Source organism: Megascapheus bottae, chromosome 31 (assembly GCF_031878675.1).
Source record: "Megascapheus bottae isolate mThoBot1 chromosome 31, mThoBot2.hap1, whole genome shotgun sequence".
Classification (NCBI taxonomy): domain Eukaryota; kingdom Metazoa; phylum Chordata; class Mammalia; order Rodentia; family Geomyidae; genus Megascapheus; species Megascapheus bottae.
This window is the reverse complement of record NC_143539.1, coordinates 6,136,482-6,153,177: the sequence shown is the minus strand read 5'-3', so window position 1 is coordinate 6,153,177 and position 16,696 is coordinate 6,136,482. Positions and strand designations below refer to the sequence as shown.

The following is a 16,696-nucleotide window of genomic DNA, read 5'->3' as shown; positions in this document are numbered from 1 at the left end:
CCTAGCATTGCACAAAGACCCGGGTTCGATTCCTCAGTACCACATACAAAGAACAAACCAGAAGTGGGGCTGTGGCTCAGATGGCAGAGCTCTAGCCTTGAGAAAACCCAAGGGCAGTGTTCAGGCCCTGAATTCAAGCCCCAGGACTGACAGAAAAAGAGAAAGAGAAATAATGGCAATAAATGTTTTTTAAAAATTCAAGAGTTCCAGGCTGGTTTTAAAAGAAGTGTATGCAGACTGAGTCAGCCCTGAGCCTGCTTCTCTGTCGCACCTGCCACACCCCAGCACTAAACCCAGAATAAGAATGTGAACTCACACACCCCGATACAAGGGGAAAAAAGCCTACCACATTGACTTTGCCCTGTTTATTAGGGTACTGTGGAAGAAGATGCAGTGAAACCGTTTGCCCCATCACCCCCTCTCCCCCCATCTAACAACTACCTGGCTTATAAATACATAGAAAGATAGCCAGTAGAAAAGGAGGGGGCCATCTTCTCAGCCCCATAGTGCGGGGCCTCAGCATAGGGAGCAGGTCAGTGACCGTCCACCCTTCCTTGGGCCAGGAAGCCAATGTCACAGATGCTGCAGCAGTGGGACAGAAGACACCTTTGCCACATCCAAGGTTCTGGAATCTTTGGTCTAGATCTTGGACTAAATGCCCAAGGTCATGGCCAACAGCTACCCCACCTGTGCTTCTGGGCCACCAGGCCTTTCACTGGGGGGCTCTTCTGAGCAAGGCAATGCTGATTCCCAAGGAAAAAACCTGTTACCCTGGCCTCAGAAACTCCCTTCCTGCAGCCTCAGTGTGCTAAGAGGAAGGAACCCCCCCACTCAAAACTCCAGGGCAGGGGGGCCAGCAGGAAGAGGAGGTCCAGAGGCTGGATCTGGTGCACTAAGGCATGAGGTTGTGCTGGTGACAGTGCTGGCAGGCAGTGTCTGTGGTCTGGGTGTGTGGCGGATCAGGGGAGTCCTCACAGGAAAGGGGAGGATTCCAAAGAACCAGGCTGCAGGCAATGGCTATGCCCCACCGAGAAACCCCAGCCCCAGTTGTCCATGGTGTCTCGCCCTGTCACTCAGCACTTGAACAGCCTCCAGAGTGACTGAATTGTCATTCTCAGCCATGTGATTCTAAGGGATGCCCGATCTGGGCCCAGTGCTCAGAAATGCAGCTGAGAGCCAGGAAAGGCTAACGAGGGTGTTCACAGGTCAGACCCTCAGAAGAAGCCTTCCCGCGTGAGTCAGGGGACCTGGTCGTTTGCCCCAGACCATGACAGAGCTGGCTGCTGCCTGGCTGTTCCAGGGCCTTCAGACCTTTCACACAGGTCTTGTGCCATTGGCTTAAGACTCCCACAGAATCTTGAGGCTCCTCCAAGCCAGAGCAGTGCCATCCCATGAACAAGCCTTGCAGCTGCTGGCTAGGTCAACTCTGGACCAGGCCCTGAAGGAGGCCGATCAGGTTGTCCAGGCCCCAGAGGTAGCCATCTTCCCGGTTGCCCTCGGCCCAGGGCAACCTGTGGCTGAGTGTCTGATGGTCAGGCAGAGGCACTGTCTTGCCAAAGTCGATCATCCACACCTTGGCCAGGCCAGTGTGGTCATGCACAAAAAGGAGAGAGCTGCCTACCACCTGCAGGGGAGAGACAGACAGTGAGGGTGGGGTGAGCACTGGCCAAAGTTGATGCCCTGGCTAGCACAGGAGTGGGGCTAGAATTCACTCAGCTAGCCTGAATTCACATCCTCACTCTGTCACAGGGCTGTCTTGAGACGGTTTAACTTCTCTGTGTATGACACTGCTTCCTTCTATACAAAGTGAGGGCACAGCAAGGTGCTGGTGGCTCCTGCCTGTCAGCTACTTAGGGGGCTAAAATCAGAGTATCAAGGTTCAAAGCCAGCCCAAACAGAAAGTCTGTGAGATTCTTATCTCCAATGAACCAGCAAAAAGCCAGAAGCAGATCTGTGGCTCAAGTATTAGAGTGCCTGCCTAGTGAGGTCAGAGCCCTGAGTTCAAACCCCAATACTACCAAAAAGAAAGAAAGAGGGAGGGAGAGAGAGAGAAAGATATCACCAAACAGGTAAAACCAGCTGGGGTGCCAGTGGCTCACACCTAGCCACTCAGGAGACTGAGATCTGAAGATCAGGATTCAAAGCCAACCAGGGCACGAAAGTCCTTGAGATTCTTATCTCCAATAACTACCAGAAAACCTGAAGTGGCACTCTGGCTCAAAAATGGTAGAATGCTAGCCTTGAGCTGAAGAGCTCAGGGACAGCATCCAGGCCCAGAGTTCAAGACCCACAAAAACAACAAAACCAGAAATAGGCAAAACCAAACACAGGCATCGAAGAGAAAAGAGAGGGACTCCCCACGCCTTCCCTCTGTGATTCCCATTTAAAGTCTAAAGGCTGGGATAAGGGCAACAAAGGTGACGTTTGTTTAAAAACAAACATGACAGTGACAGCTGGCCCCTCCTGATGGTTTGCTGTGGGCTGGGTGCTCATGGATACCCCGCCATCCTCGCTATGCTCAGTCATGTGGCAGGTGCACTGTCACCTGCCCTCCAGATGTGGACCCTGAGGCTGCCTGGAATGGCTGCCAGTCTCAGGAGGCTAGGGAGGGGGCAGAGCTGGGATGTGAACCTAGGTCTACCAGATTCCCTGGTCAGCGCTCTCTGGATCTCTGGGGAGATATTAGGAAAGAGAGGAAAGAGGCTGAAAAAGAGAAAAGGAGCCTGGGGAGCAGTGGATGCTCCCAGGACGAGGCCACCTCTGCATAGGCTTCCTAACCCCGCTCAGAAATGTTTCCCAAGAGAGATGGTCTGGGAATGGGGGCGATGGGAGAAGGGCATCTGATACCAAATAAAGAGGACATGTAACAGTATCTATATATAATTACTGCTTCCTCCCTGCTGAGAAAACTGAGGTCCATAGGACTGAGGCTCAAAGTTAGCCTGGGCAGAAGGATCTGTGAGATTCTATCTCCACTTAACCAGGCAGACTGGAGGTGTGGCTCAAGTGGTAAAGCATCAGTCAAGCAAAAAAGTTGAGCAGGAGGGCAAGCCCCTGAGGTCAAGCCTGAGATTCAATACAAAATGAAGAGAAAAATGGTTATAAACTTGTCAGAGCTAGGAATGTAAATGTCTTGTATGCCCCAACATGACTGGCTCTGTCATACCTCAGTAACCCCCGAAAAGAAAGTTACCGTTCCTGTCTGTGTCCTGTGTGCCTAGAGCAGACCACCAAACTATGGAGCCCCTCTTGTTTTTACTGTGAGTCGTGGGACTTGAACTGGGAGCTTTCCCTGAGCTCTTTCAAGGCTAGCACACTACCACTTTAAGCCACAGTGCCACTTTCCGTTTCTGGTGGTTAATGGAAGATGAGAGGTTTATGGACTTTCCTGCCAAGCTGGCTTCAAACAGCGACCCTGAGATCTCAGCCTCCTTCATAGCTCGAATGACAGATGTGAGCCAGCTGTGCACAGCTCCCAGCATGCTGCCTGGCCCACCACCCTCACGTACACCCGTGGTGTCCAGGGGCTCCCACCTCGTGGGTCCTGAAGAAGGGGGAGGTCTCCAAAGCTTCTCGAAGTTCTTCCAGGCGGGCCACATACTTTCTCTGGGTGGGAGAAGGTGAGTGTCTTGGTTAGAGACTTAGTGCGACCTGTCAGCCTGCCCTCATCCTGCCTTCCCCAAGTGGGCACACTCCGGTCAGGATAGGAAATGGGGCATGTTACACAGCCCCTTGAGTGGAGGGCTGGAAATGTTTCTCCTTCCTATTTTTTTTGGCTATGGGGCTTGAACTTGGGGTCTGGGCACCATCCCTGAGCTCCTTGCTCAAGATTAGTACTCTGCCACTTTTTTTTTTTGCCAGTCCTGGGCTTGAGCTCAGGGACTGAGCACTGTCCTTGGATTTTTTCTCAAGGCTAGAGCTCTACCACTTGAGCCTCAGCACCACTTCTGGCTTTTTCTAAGTATGTGGTACCAAGGAATAGAACCGGGGTCTTCCTGCATGTTAGGCAAGTACTCTACCACTAGGCCAAACTCCTGGCCCTACTCTGCCACTTTTTTTGTGTGGGTCATAGAGTTTGAACTCAGCCTGGGCACTATCCCTGAACTCTTCAGCTCAAGGCTACAGCCCTACCCTTGACCTAAGCCCCACTTCCCATTTTCTAGAGGTTCATTGGAGATAAGAGTCTCAGGTCCTTTTGTGCCCGGGCTGGCTTTGAACCTTGATCCTCAGATCTCAGCCTCCTGAGTAGCTAAGATTACAGGCATGAGCCATCTCGCCCAGCCTAGCACTCTTCTACTTTGAGCCACAGCTCTACTTCTACTTTTTGAGTGTTAACTGGAGACAGGAGTCTCATGGACTTTCCTGCCCAGGTTGGCTTCGAACCCTGACCTTAGATCTTAGTTTCCTCAGTAGCTAGGATTGCAGGCATAAGCCACCAGTGCCTGGCTTTCCCCTTCCTTTTGACTATGCGGAGTCATATGCCATGACCTGCTCTGTCCAACAGAATAGGCCCAGGTACCGGGAAGGCTGGCCATCTATTTGCTCTTTTAGTTTATTGCTCCCAAAGTAAGAGGCAGCCTGGGCTAATCTGCTCTATCAAGACAGACAGATGACAATTTTGAGCCAAGACAATGAGCCAGCAGACACTCAAACCAAGCCAGGCTGGACCCTGCCAGCCTGAACCAAGCCACCAGCTAACCTTGAGCTCTGAGCAAAGCGGGCTGGGAACAGCCCAGGCCCAGAGCTACATAACTAGAAGCTGGAAGGAACAATGTCTTCAGCAGTCACCTTTAGAGACAAGGACATCCCACTCACCAGAACCCCATGGTCCCCGTCCACAAAGTCCTCCAACACCTTTGTCACCTGCTCCAATGCCTGCGTCTTCTTGAAGTTGGTGTTGCAGTGGCCATCAGCTTTCTGCAAGACAGGGGGGGAAGGAATGTCATCATGCCCCAGCCCTGGACCACCCATGGGCCTCCAAGATGCCTGCCCTGATGCCACAGCTGAGGCTGGCCCAGCTCAATCCAGCTTCAGATCATCGTGTTCTTTCCAAGTCTTAACTTGTGAGATGAAGTATACTAGGATTTGAACTCAGGGCCTTGTATCTATTGGGCAGGCTCTAGACCACTTCAGCCTTAGGTTCAGCCTTTTGGGCTGAACACTTAAGTTTTCAAATATCATCCTGCATGTATGCCCAGCTGGTCTGTACTGTGATTCGTCTAGTTAAGCTTCCTGCATGTATGCCCAGCTGGTCTGTACTGTGATTCGTCTAGTTAAGCTTCCTGCATGTATGCCCAGCTGGTCTGTACTGTGATTCGTCTAGTTAAGCTTCCCATAGTGCTGGGATGCTGGGTGTACTTCACCAGGCTCGGCTCTTTTTGTTTTGTTTTTTGTCAGTTGTGGGGCTTGAACTCGGCCTGTTGGATCTCCCTAAGCTATTCAGCTCAAGACTAGCACTCTACCACTCTGAGCCACAGCACCACTTTCAGTTTTCTGGTGGTTAATTGAAGGTAAGAGTGTCACACACTGTCTTCCGAAGCTGGCTTTGATCCATGATCCTCAGATCTCAGCCTTCGGAGTAGCTGGGATTACAGTTTCGAGCCATCAGCACCCAGCTCATGCTCAACTCTTTATTAAGAAGATGATGAGTCTGTTGGGCAGACGGAGGCTCCAGCCCAAGCAGGAAAAGTGGTGAGACTTTTAGCTCCACTAAACTACTCAGGAAAAGTAAGAAGTAGTGCTGTGGCTCAAGTGGTAGAACACTAACCATGAACACAAAGAAACTCAAGAACAGCACAAAGGCCCTGAGTTCAAGCCCTAGGACTGGCACACATACACAAACAAAAAAGATGGCCAGCTGAGACCCTTAGGCAGGCAGATAAATAAAACTTCAGCCTTGCAGGCTACAGGGATGAGAGAAAAGTGGAGTCTTCCTCAGACCAGGCCTCTCCATCCTCCTAGGCCTGCTTCTCACTCACAGCTGCATCCTTCCAGCATCCCAGCCTCCCCTGCTCTGTAGGAAGCACAGCTCCTGGTCTACCTCTGCAGTCAGTGGCAGGCTCTCACCTTGATGCCCTCAATCCGGAAGCCCAGCGTAGAGCTGGAGCTCACGGTTTCCCTCCACTGCATGTATCGGGGCTTTGTGACAGCACCCTGTGCATGCTCCTCTGGGGTGGGGGCTCCGGGGTCCACAGCTACCATCTTCTCATACATGTCCTTCCGGGGCCGGGGCCGCTCTCGGGCCTTCGCCAGTTCTTCCTCCAGGTAGGTTCTGAAAAGACAAAGACGAAACAAAGGAAAATCAGGAGGCACAAGGCCAGAGGGTTCGTACTTCCTCATGTGAAGACACATTCAAGTGAGGCTGGGTTAGAGGAATATGCAAATGAAGACAGGTGCTGGTGACTTGTGCCTGTCATTACAGCTACTCAGGAGGCTGAGATATGAAGTGTGGGGTTTGAAGCCACCTCAGGCAGGAAACTCTGTAAGACTTTTTTTTTTTTTTGGTGGGTCATGGGCTTGAACTCTGGGCCTGGGCTCTATCTCTAAGCTCTTTAGCTGAAGGCTAATGTCCTACCCCTTGAGCCAAGTCCCCCTCCCCGTTTTCTAGTGGTTAATTGAAGGTAAGAGTCTCACATTCTTTAGTGCCCGGGCTGGCTTTGAACTGTGATCCTCAGATCTCAGCCTACTGAGTAGCTGAGAAGCTAGGATTACAGGCGTGAGCCATCATGTCCGGCTTCTGGCTTCTGTGAGACTCTTATCTCTAATAAACTAGCAAAAGCCAGAGTAAAGATGTGGCTCAAATGGTAGAATACTAGCCTTAAGTGAAAAAGCTCAAGAATATCATCACCCAGGCTCTGAATTCAAGCCCCACAATCCACACAAATTTTTTTTTAAAAAATCATACATACAAGCCAGGTGTGGTGGCTTATGTCTGTAATCATAGCTGCTCAGGAGCCTGAGATCTGAAGATCACAGTTCAAAGCCAGCCTATGCAGGAAAGTCTGTGAGACTCTGATCTCCAATAAATTACTCAGAAAAAGCCACAAGTAGTACTGTGACTCAAGTGCAGAGCACAAAAAGGTTCAGGGACAATGCACAGGTTAAAAAAAAAAAATCACACACACACACACACACACACACACACACACAGAGAACAACAATAATAAGGACCTTAATGGAATCCCTCCATGTGACCATGAGAGAGATTTAAGTAGTAAGACAATACCAAGTACTGGCAGGAAGGCAGAACAAAGGGACTGTCACACCACCTCCACCCCATCCAGGGTTGCCCGGACACTACCGGCTGCCCATTTTGCAGTCCATAATGGAGGGGCCCTCAAAGTCTGCCAGGAGATCCTCCATCTGATTGAAGGCCTGGCCGTCCCGATGCACCATCCCATAATAGGCCGGCACAAAGGGTCGCAGGGGGTCACTCATGAGCTGTTCCAGGCTGCGCTGCTCACACTGACAGAAGCGTTTCAGAATCCGACCATCCTCTCCTGCCTGGAAGTTCCCTAGAAGCAGTAGGACCAAGGCGTGCATCAAAAACTGGTTCAGAGAGATTCCCACCTCTCCCACCAGCCCATCCCCATCTCCCTGCAAGCAGCATCCTGCCTGACTCTATGCCTGCAGCAATCCTCAAACATTGTGGATAGCAGACAGAAAAACAGATGTCCAAGAAGGGAGAGTAACCTTCCCAGGACCACTTGTGAATTAAAAAACAGAATGATTTGGGAGCAGGTGGCTCACAGCTGTTATCCTCAGGCAGCTGCTATACTCAGGGGGCTGAGGCCTGAGGAGCACAATTCAAAGCCAACCCAGCAAAAACTCCAGAGGGGAAAAAAAGCCAAAAGTGGAGCCACCACTCAAGTAGATCCCTGGTCTTGAATGAAACAACTCAGAAACAGTGCCCAGACCCAGTTCAAGCCCTATTACAAGCACCAAAAATAAATAAACAAAAGCCTGCACCCTCATAGAAGAATGCCCAGTTCAAGGCCAGGAACATGGCCTAGCAGTAGCGGGTCTGCCTACCATACATGATGCTCTGGGTTTGATTCCTTGGTACCACATACACAGAACAAGCTGGGAGTGGTGCTATGGCTCAAGTCCCAGGACTGCTATCCCCCCTCCCCCCCCAAAAAAGCCCAGTTCATGGATAGGGTGAGTGGTGAGTGTTACATCTGTAATTACAGCTACTCAGAAGACAGAAACAGGAAGATCATGGTTGTTCTAGGTTGAGCCCAATCAGGAAAAGCAAATTTAGCAAGACTCTCTCTAAACTAAACCCAAAAGCTGGAGGTGTTGCACAAGTGGTAAAGCACATGTCTAGCAAGTGGGAGAACCATGAGTTCAAAAATGCCCAGGCCTGGGAGCTCAGAAGAGCTCCAAAAGACCTCACCAAGGCCTTTTAATTTTTTTAATTTTTTAGCCAGTCCTGGGGCTTGAACTCAGGGCCTGGACACTGTCTTTGGACACTTTTTGCTCAAGGTTAGTGCTCTGTCACTTGGGCCCACAGTGCCACTTCCAGATTTTTCTTTTTCTTTTTGTTCCCCTTTTTCCAGTCTTGGAGCTTGAACTCAGGGCCTGAGCACTGTCCTTGGGCTTTCTCAAGGCTAGAGCTCTACCACTTGAGCCACAGCACCATTTCCAGCTTTTTCTATATATATGTGGTACCAAGGAATCAAACCCCAGTCTTTGGGCATGCTAGGCAAGCATTCTTATCACTAGGCCAAACTCCTGGCCCCACTTCCAGATTTTTCTGTGTATGCGGTACTGAGGAATCGAACCCAGGGCTTTGTGCATGCTAGGCAAGCACTACCACTAGGCCATTTTATAGGCAGAGAACTTAAAATCAGGGAGCCCAGGCCTCTTCCCACCCATCCCCCTCTTCCCAGTTCTCACCAGCGTGTCCTGAGAGTTGGACCCAAGGGTAGTGTTTTCGGAAGGACACCACAAAAGGCGAATACTTCAGAACCGTCTTCAGCTTCTTCCAGGGCTTGCTCTGTGGGGCAGATGAGGCTGGATGAGGGCAGAAGTCAGGGAAGGGAAGGGCTGGAAACCAAGGTGGACCTGGGGTCTTGCTGGGACCAGAATCCCCTCCTGTGATCTCTGTTCCCAAGCTTGTTGGGTGAGGGGACCCTGTGTAGGTTAGACATCATGAAATCTACAATGGTGTGGACAAAGGTGGGGAAAGTATTGCTGCTTCCATTCTCGGTTCTGTACTTTTCTTACAAGTAAGAATAAGTTTTATTACAATAAAAAGCAAAAAGCCCCCCAATCCTGCCCTAAAATACACACCCTTCTCCAAAAACAAAATCCCTATCTCTACCCCCAGTTCTTTCTTTCTTTCTTTCCTTTTTTTTTCTTCCTTTTTTACTAGTCCTGGGGCTTAAACTCAGGACCTGGGCACTGTCCTTGAGATTCTTTTGCTCAAGGCTGGCACTCTACCACTTGAGCTAGCACTTCACCACATTTTTTTTTTTTTAAGTCATGAGGCTTGAACTCGGCCTAGGTACTTTCCCAGAACTTTTGTGCCAGTGCTCTACCACTTTGAGCCATAACACCATTTCCAGTTTCCTAGCAGTTCACTGGAGGTAAGAGTCTCGTGGACTTTCCTGCCCAAGCTGGCTTTGAACCATGATCCTCCAGACCTCAGCCTCTTTAGTATCTACAAGGATTGCAGGTGGCTCCCATCCTTGCCCTCTTGAACTGAGGTCACTACTTTGCTTTCACCAATTAACTGTGAGCAGAAGTATTGCTTATAGAGAGAAGTGTTTAAAGCCAGTTCATGGCTCTCCATGTTTGAGTTCCCTGGTAGGTGGAGGGGGAAGAGGGAGGAAGGAAATAGCTGAAAGAGTGATGAGACCTCCCTCCATCAAGAGAACCTTTTGTTGTTCTAAATTAGACAGATTTGGGGCTGTCTGTTGTTATATAAAGTCTTGATAGGTATAAAAAGGCAAGGGGGGGGGAGAGAAGGAACCGTAGAAAAGCAGAGAGACATCCAGGTGCGTAGAAAAGCAGAGAGACATCCAGGTGCATAGAAAAGCAGAGAGACATCCAGGTGCCAGTGGCTCATGCCTGTAATCCTAGCTACTCAGGAAACTAAGATGTGCAGGCTGTGTTTGAAGTCAGCCCAGGCAGGAAAATCTGTGAGACTCTGTTCACCAATTAACCAGCAAAAAAACCAGAGGTGGAACTGTGGCTCAAATGGAAGAGTGATAATCTGTTTTGTTTTGTTTTCCATTCCCCCGGTCCTGGGGCTTGAACTCAGGGCCTGGGCACTATCCTTGAGCTTTGTCCCCAGCTTTTTCTGTGTATTTGGTACCAAGGAATCGCACTAAGGGTTTCATGCATGCTAGGCAAGCACTCTACCAGCAGGCTACCACCCCCCCCCCCACAACAGTGCTAACAACAACAAAAAAAAAACAAGGACAAGCCTGGTACAGTGGCTCATGCCTATAATCCTAGCTACTCAGGAGGCTGAGATCTGAGGTACCAGCCCAGGCACTAAAGTCCGTGACACACTTATGTCCAATTAACCACCAGGAAACCGGAAGTGGTGCTGTGGTACAAGGGGTAGGACAGTAGCATTGAGCTGAAGAGCTCAGGGATAAGGCCTAGGCCCAGAGTTCAAACCCCATGACCAACCTAAAAAACTTCAAGGACAGAGCCTTAGGCTCTGAGTTCAAGTCCTAGGACTAGCATAAAATTAAGGAAAGGAAAGGAAGAAAAGCAGAGAGAGGGCCTGGAGTTTGGCCTAGTGGTAGAGTGCTTGCCTAACATGCACGAAGACCCGGGTTCAATTCCTCGGTACCACAAATATAGAAAAAAGCTGGAAGTGGTGCTGAGGCTCAAGTGGTAGAGCTCTAGCCATGAGAAAAAAGTCCAAGGACAGTGCTCAGGCCCTGAGCTCAAGCCCAGGACTGGCAAAAAAAAAAAAAAAAAAAAAAAAAGAAAGAAAGAAAATTAGAGAAAAAACTGAGGGGTGAAGGAAAGTGGGAGAAAAACATGGAAAAGGGTATGAATATTCAAGAAATAATGTATCCACTACCTGACAAATGTAACCAATCCCTCTATACATCACCCCCACAATAAAATAAAATTTTAAAAACTGAGAAATAAAAAGATGAAGGAAAGGGTATAAGAGTGAGTGAGCAAGAGAGAGAGAGAAAAAAGTAGAAACCAGTAGAGTGCTAAGCATAATGGATCACATGTCATCCTAGCTACTCAGGTGGCCGAACTGTGAGAATTGTGTTTCAAAGCCAGCCTGGGTAGAAAAGTTCCTGTGAGACTCATCTCCAATAAACTACTCAAAAGAGCTGGACGTAGCACTGTGGCTCAAGTGGTAGAGCACTAGCCTTGGGCACAAAGAGGTTCAGAGAGGCTCAGAGACAGCACCTTGGCTGATTTCAAGCTCCATGACTAGGGGGAAAAGAAAGAAAGAAAGAAAGAAAGAAAGAAAGAAAGAAAGAAAGAAAGAAAGAAAGAAAGAAAGAAAGAAAGAAAGAAAGAAAGAAAGAAAGAAACCATCCAGTGGAGTGTGATGAGCACAGGGTAGGCAGGCAGAGGCAGAAAGCCTGGAAGGAAGGTAAGAAAGAAAGCCAGCCACAGGATTTAGTTGTATCGTTCCAGGCTGAGTCAGTCAGTGCCCTGTCCCCAGGCTCACAGCCGCCTGTCTCCTGTACAGGTCTCAGGAGGTAGGTCTTCTCTGGGAGGAAGCTCTCCTCCTCCCCCCCAGCTCTCCCCTGCACCCCCAGTCAAGGGTGTGCTTTCTTCCACCAGAGATCTGAGCTACCAGCTGCCCAGCACTCAGGGCAAGAGGCTAAGCAGGGACTCAGCTAGACAGCAGAGGCTGTTCCCTGATGATTAATCGAGGTTCCTGTTTACTAAGCACCTGGAACATTCCAGGCACAATGACAAATACACCAGAATGCCATACCCTTTTTACTCCTAAAAATATAACCCTGGGAAGACAGCTGGACTGGCCGTGTCACCCAGGAGGAAGTTGGCTCAGAGAGGTGAAGTCACTCTCCCAATGCCAGCCAGCACCATGCTAGTCTTCTGACTCAAGACAGGGCAGGAAGAGGCCCGGGCCACAGTCATAGACATGTATGCCCACCATACCACCTATAGACACAGAGTAGGTGCTCCAGAAACAGTGCTTGTAATAAAGGCGCTTCAGCAAGACTGTCTAGCTCTCTAGCCTTGGGTGGCCTAGAGCATCTACTGCCTCAGCCTCCAAAGGTTAGGATTACAGGTGTACATCAAGACGCCCAGTTCCAAGTGATCACTGCTTAGCGTCAATAAAGTTAGCATCTCCTCCTCTTCCTTCTATATCTACTCCTCCCTTCACTTCTTCCCCACGTTTCCTCTCCTTTCTCCACCCCCCACACCCTCAAAGTTCTAGATAAAATCCAGGACCTTTAACCTGCTCTGCCACTAAAGCCCCAGCTCTCTCTCTTTTATCTTAGGGTCCAAGGGTTAATCAGATCTTTCTGAGATACTTTCAGGATAGTGTCAGCTCCTCTGTCCCCTCATACGGCAAGCTTTTACTAATAGCTTTGGTTTGGCCAATCCTATCTTCTAGACTCCCACACCTTTCTGGACTTATGCCAGCCCAGCCCAGCCCTGCCCAGGCTGAACTGCCAGCGTCTGGAGATCTTCTGTGTCTTTCCCCCCGCCCCACCAGCCGGGGAGAACAGTCCTCTATGTCTTCCCCTCAGCACGGCCAGCATTAGAATGACTAGTGTCTGATCAGGATAGGATGGTGAGGAGGGAAAGAAGAGAGGAAGGAAGAAGGAAAGAAGGGAGGGAGAAAGGAAGCTAGCTAGGTATTTTAGGGTCAGATGGAATTTCCAAAGGAAGGGAGAAGGAAGCAAGGGAAAAAGCAAGTGGTCAGTGGGAAGAGTTTGAGCAATGACTGGTGGGGAGGCGGGAAAGTGGCAAAATGTTCTTGAACACTTTGTACCTGGGTTAGTTACAGCAAAGGGGCGGATCAGGAGAGGGATGGCGGGCCACTGGGACAAAACAGCTCTGAAAAACAGCAGTGCTGAACACTCATAGTGTACAGGAAGATAGCACAAGTGTGAGGCCCAGGAGAGCCACAGAGGTAGCTTCAAAAAGATGAGGATAAGCTGGAGTCAGGGAGACCTGGAAGGAAGACATGTGAGTGATGGATCTCCATACCTACAAGGGTTAAAAGGACAGGTCTGAAACTCAAGCAGAACTGAAACTCAAGCAGAACTGACAACGCTAAGCAAATGACATCACAGTTCTGTGCCTCAGTTTCCTTAGCTGTAAGATGGAGATAACTGTCCCCATCTTCCCACTGGGCTGCTGGATGAATTCAGAGGTAACACATATAAAGCACTCTGAATATTGCCTGGTGACTCCAAAAAGGGTAAGAAGACCAAAGGTTCAAGTCCAGCCTGGGATACATAGGGAAACATGTCTTTAAAAAAAAAAAAAAAAAGCCGGGCGCGGTGGCTCACACCTGTAATCTTAGCTATTCAGGAGGCTGAGATCTGAGGATCAAGGTTCAAAGTCAGTCCGGGCACAAAAGGACCTGAGACTCTTATCTCCAATTAACCACTAGAAAACAGAAGTGGGGCTTGGCTCAAGGGTAGGGTGGTAGCCTTGAGCTGAAGAGTTCAGGGACAGCACCCAGGCTAAGTTCAAGCCCCAAGACCTGCAAAAAAAATAATAATTAAAATAAAATATTAAAAAAAAATAAGGTTCTATGGGCTACGAGTTTGGCCTAGTGGTAGAGTGCTTGCCTAGCATGCGCAAAGACCCAGGTTTGATTCCTCGGTACCACATACATACAAAAAGCTAGAAAGTGGTGCTTGTGGCTCAAGCAGTAAAGCTCTAACCTTGAGAAGCCCAAGGACAGTGCTCAGGCCTTGAGTTCAAGCCCCAGGACTGGCAAAAAAAAAAAAAAAAGATTCTACACCTTAATCACAGTATCAACATTATAGGATCACTGTGAAGAGTAACTTAACCAGAGCAGAGAGCAGAGAGGCTAGCACTGGGTCAGGCAGGAGCAAGAGTCAGCATGAACTCTTTGTCGTGGTTATTAATACTATCATTGTTATTATTGTTTGGCACAACTGGGGAAGGGGTTCCAATCCAATTAAGGTAGCCACGCCTCCAGTTCCTCTGTCATTCTTAATATGACCACTTCCAACCAAAGAGATAAGGGTAGATCAGAAGAGTGATGGAGTGATGGCAGAAAGACCCTGAGGACTCAACTCAGTGCCAGGGCACTGGTATGTCCAGGTAGGTCTGTATATGAACACACCCCAAAGGGGGAGCATGTGGACTAAACTGGGCGGAGGGCAGACTCCAGCCAGGGGCCCCAGCACAGTGGGAGGACTCAGAGGTTTGCTGGCAAGCAGATGGACTATGGACTGCAATCCTAGACCTACGTGAGGCTTCCTTTCACACCTGCAACAGCTCTGACCTTCCCTCCCTTCCCAAACCTGTCCAGCAAGCCCTACTGATTCACCTGGGAAGAGCCACACCCAAGCTGGGGGCCAGGGTGGAAGACATAAACAAGAGTTTGCAGGGTCCTTTGGGGAGCTGGGGACAACAAGAAGGTCAGGTGGGTCGTTGGCCAACCTGAGCATTTTGGGTTGTTCAACAGCTCTCTGAAGAAAGCTCTGTGTGTGATTGCACTCCAAAGAAAAACAGGCAAAGGGATGAACATAGTTCCTGACTATTTAAGGCAGGTTCGACCAAAACATCTAAACAAGAAAGGGTGAGCTGGGAGTTTGGCCTAGTGGTAGAGTGCTTGCCTAGCATGCACAAAGACCAGGGCTCAATTTCTAGATACCACATACATAAAAAAAGTGGGAAGTGGTGCTGTGGGTCAAGTGGCGAGAAGCCCAAGCACAGTGCTCAAACCCTGAGCTCAAGCCCCAGGACTGGCAAAAAGTACTTCTTCTGTCTCCCTAGTGTGTGCTTCATATTTAGGGACCAAAGTCTTCTGCAGATGATTCAACTCAAGCCACAGAACTTGGCTGCAAAATTATGTCAATGTACTACACACACACATACGCACACAACAATGGTATTTTTTTTTGGGGGGGGGGGTCCCTGGGCACCATAAAAACTATTCAGGGAGTTGGGTGCTTGTGGCTCCATACCTGTAATCCTCCTACCTGCTCAGGAGACTGAGATCTGAAGATCAAGACTCAGAATAGGTCGGGTCAGGAAGGTCTGTGAAACTCTTACCTCCAATTAACCACCAAAAAGCCAAGATGTGGTTCAAGTGGTAACATACCAGCCTTGAGTGGAAATAGCTAAGGGACAGCGGCCAGGCATGGAGAGTTCAAAGTCCCAGTACTTGCACAAAAATAAACTCACACACACACACACAAAATTCAGTAAATCAGACCCACAGATGACTCATTATAGACTCCAGAACTGGAGAAAGTGAGGGGGAAAGAGAAAAGGGAAAGTGTAGAGGATGTCGGGAGAACCTTCTGACAGCTTGGCTGTCAGAGGTCAGTGGATGGGTGAAGTGTCTCCCAAAGAGGGAGATGGAAAGTATCTCCAAGGCTAAGTCCCACTTACCCCGGATGGATCCTCGGGATCGCTGGTTCCTCCACTCCCGGCCACCAGGTCATCTTCAGACTCATCAAACGATGAAGCAGAGGAGAAGCCGCTGCTGCTGCCCCCCTCAATCCGGGAGGAGGATCCTGCTGGTTGGGCATCAGGCTCGGGAGTTTCAGGGGTGATGATGAGGCGAGGGACAGAGCATAGGGAGCTGCACTCCAGCTGAGAATGGGGGTAAGTCACCAACTCCTCAGGTTCTGGTTCTTCTAATGGACCATCTCCATTGGGCTCCCCTAAAAGACAGTTTGTTCCAACCGCTGTACACTGGGGACCATGTGTATCTTGTGTTGGCAAACCATCAGTTGCAGGGTCTTTCAGGGCTGTCTCAGTGTCCGTTCGTTTGGGGCAGTCATCGGTATGTACATCTGTCCAGGAGACTTCAGTATCCTGGGGTGTCTTGGAGCTATGGGTGTACAATTCTCTCCCCAGGCCATCAGCGCTTGGTTTTGTTGAGAGGCAAGCTCCATCGGGGTGAGTCCGGAGATTATCAGCCCAAGGTTTGATCCTCTCTGGTTCAGTTTGCCACTCAAGTATCTCTGTCCAGGGCTCATCAACCTTTGGCTGGGTGTAGAGACTGGAACAGCCTGGCTGAGCCTGAAGGTCGCAGCTGTGTGAACCAGCCCAAACGCCATCTGTCGCAATCTCCGTCCAGGGACCGGCCATCTCTAGCTCTGGCCTGTGGTGGCTTCTTTTTCGATGTGCCGGGAGGCCGGACGTGTCTGGTTCTGTATTGGGGCTGAACTTCTCCGTCACTTCTCTTCCTAGGCCAGCTGCTTCGGGCTCATCATCATCCTGTCTGTCCGTCCTCGCCTCGGGTCCCAGGCCGGTTCTCTCAGGCTCGGTGTGCGTGTGGAATCCCTCTCTCCAGGCAGGGGGCCCGCCCCCCTCCGGCCGTCCCACCGGACCCCCCGCACCGGGCCCAGGTCGCTGCTGCCCCGGCTGCCGCCGCCGCCCACCTCGAGGCGTCTCCAGGCCCATGCGGGCCGTCGCCGCCGGCAGCGCCCCGGCCTCCGCCTCGCTCAGGCTCCCCCGGCACGGGCAGCGCCTCATGCCCGCTCCCTCAGTTCGGGCTTCGGGC

The 16,696-nt window shown here is 50.2% G+C and overlaps 1 protein-coding gene across 1 annotated transcript; it reads right to left on the bottom strand.

The window, feature by feature from the left end:
• Nucleotides 1–257: 257 nt before the first annotated feature.
• Nucleotides 258–16,668, bottom strand: Itpkc (inositol-trisphosphate 3-kinase C). The gene is made up of 7 exons (XM_090322285.1): nt 15,577–16,668; nt 8,902–9,001; nt 7,301–7,514; nt 6,067–6,271; nt 4,816–4,917; nt 3,535–3,606; nt 258–1,624 (listed from the first exon to the last, which is right to left on the bottom strand). The coding sequence occupies exons 1-7, from the start codon at nt 16,666–16,668 to the stop codon at nt 1,421–1,423; spliced, it is 1,989 nt and encodes a 662-aa protein (XP_090178411.1). The 3' UTR covers nt 258–1,420.
• Between the last annotated feature and the right edge of the window lie 28 nt (nt 16,669–16,696).

Excerpts from the sequence above, each read along its gene's own strand:
- Itpkc (XM_090322285.1), bottom strand. The coding sequence starts at position 16,668 with ATGAGGCGCTGCCCGTGCCGGGGGAGCCTGAGCGAGGCGGAGGCCGGG. Across the intron at positions 9,002-15,576 it reads ATCCCGAGGATCCATCCGGG|AGCAAGCCCTGGAAGAAGCT; the intron begins GTAAGTGGGACT and ends TCTGCCCCACAG. Across the intron at positions 3,607-4,815 it reads ACGGGGACCATGGGGTTCTG|AGAAAGTATGTGGCCCGCCT; the intron begins GTGAGTGGGATG and ends TCTCCCACCCAG.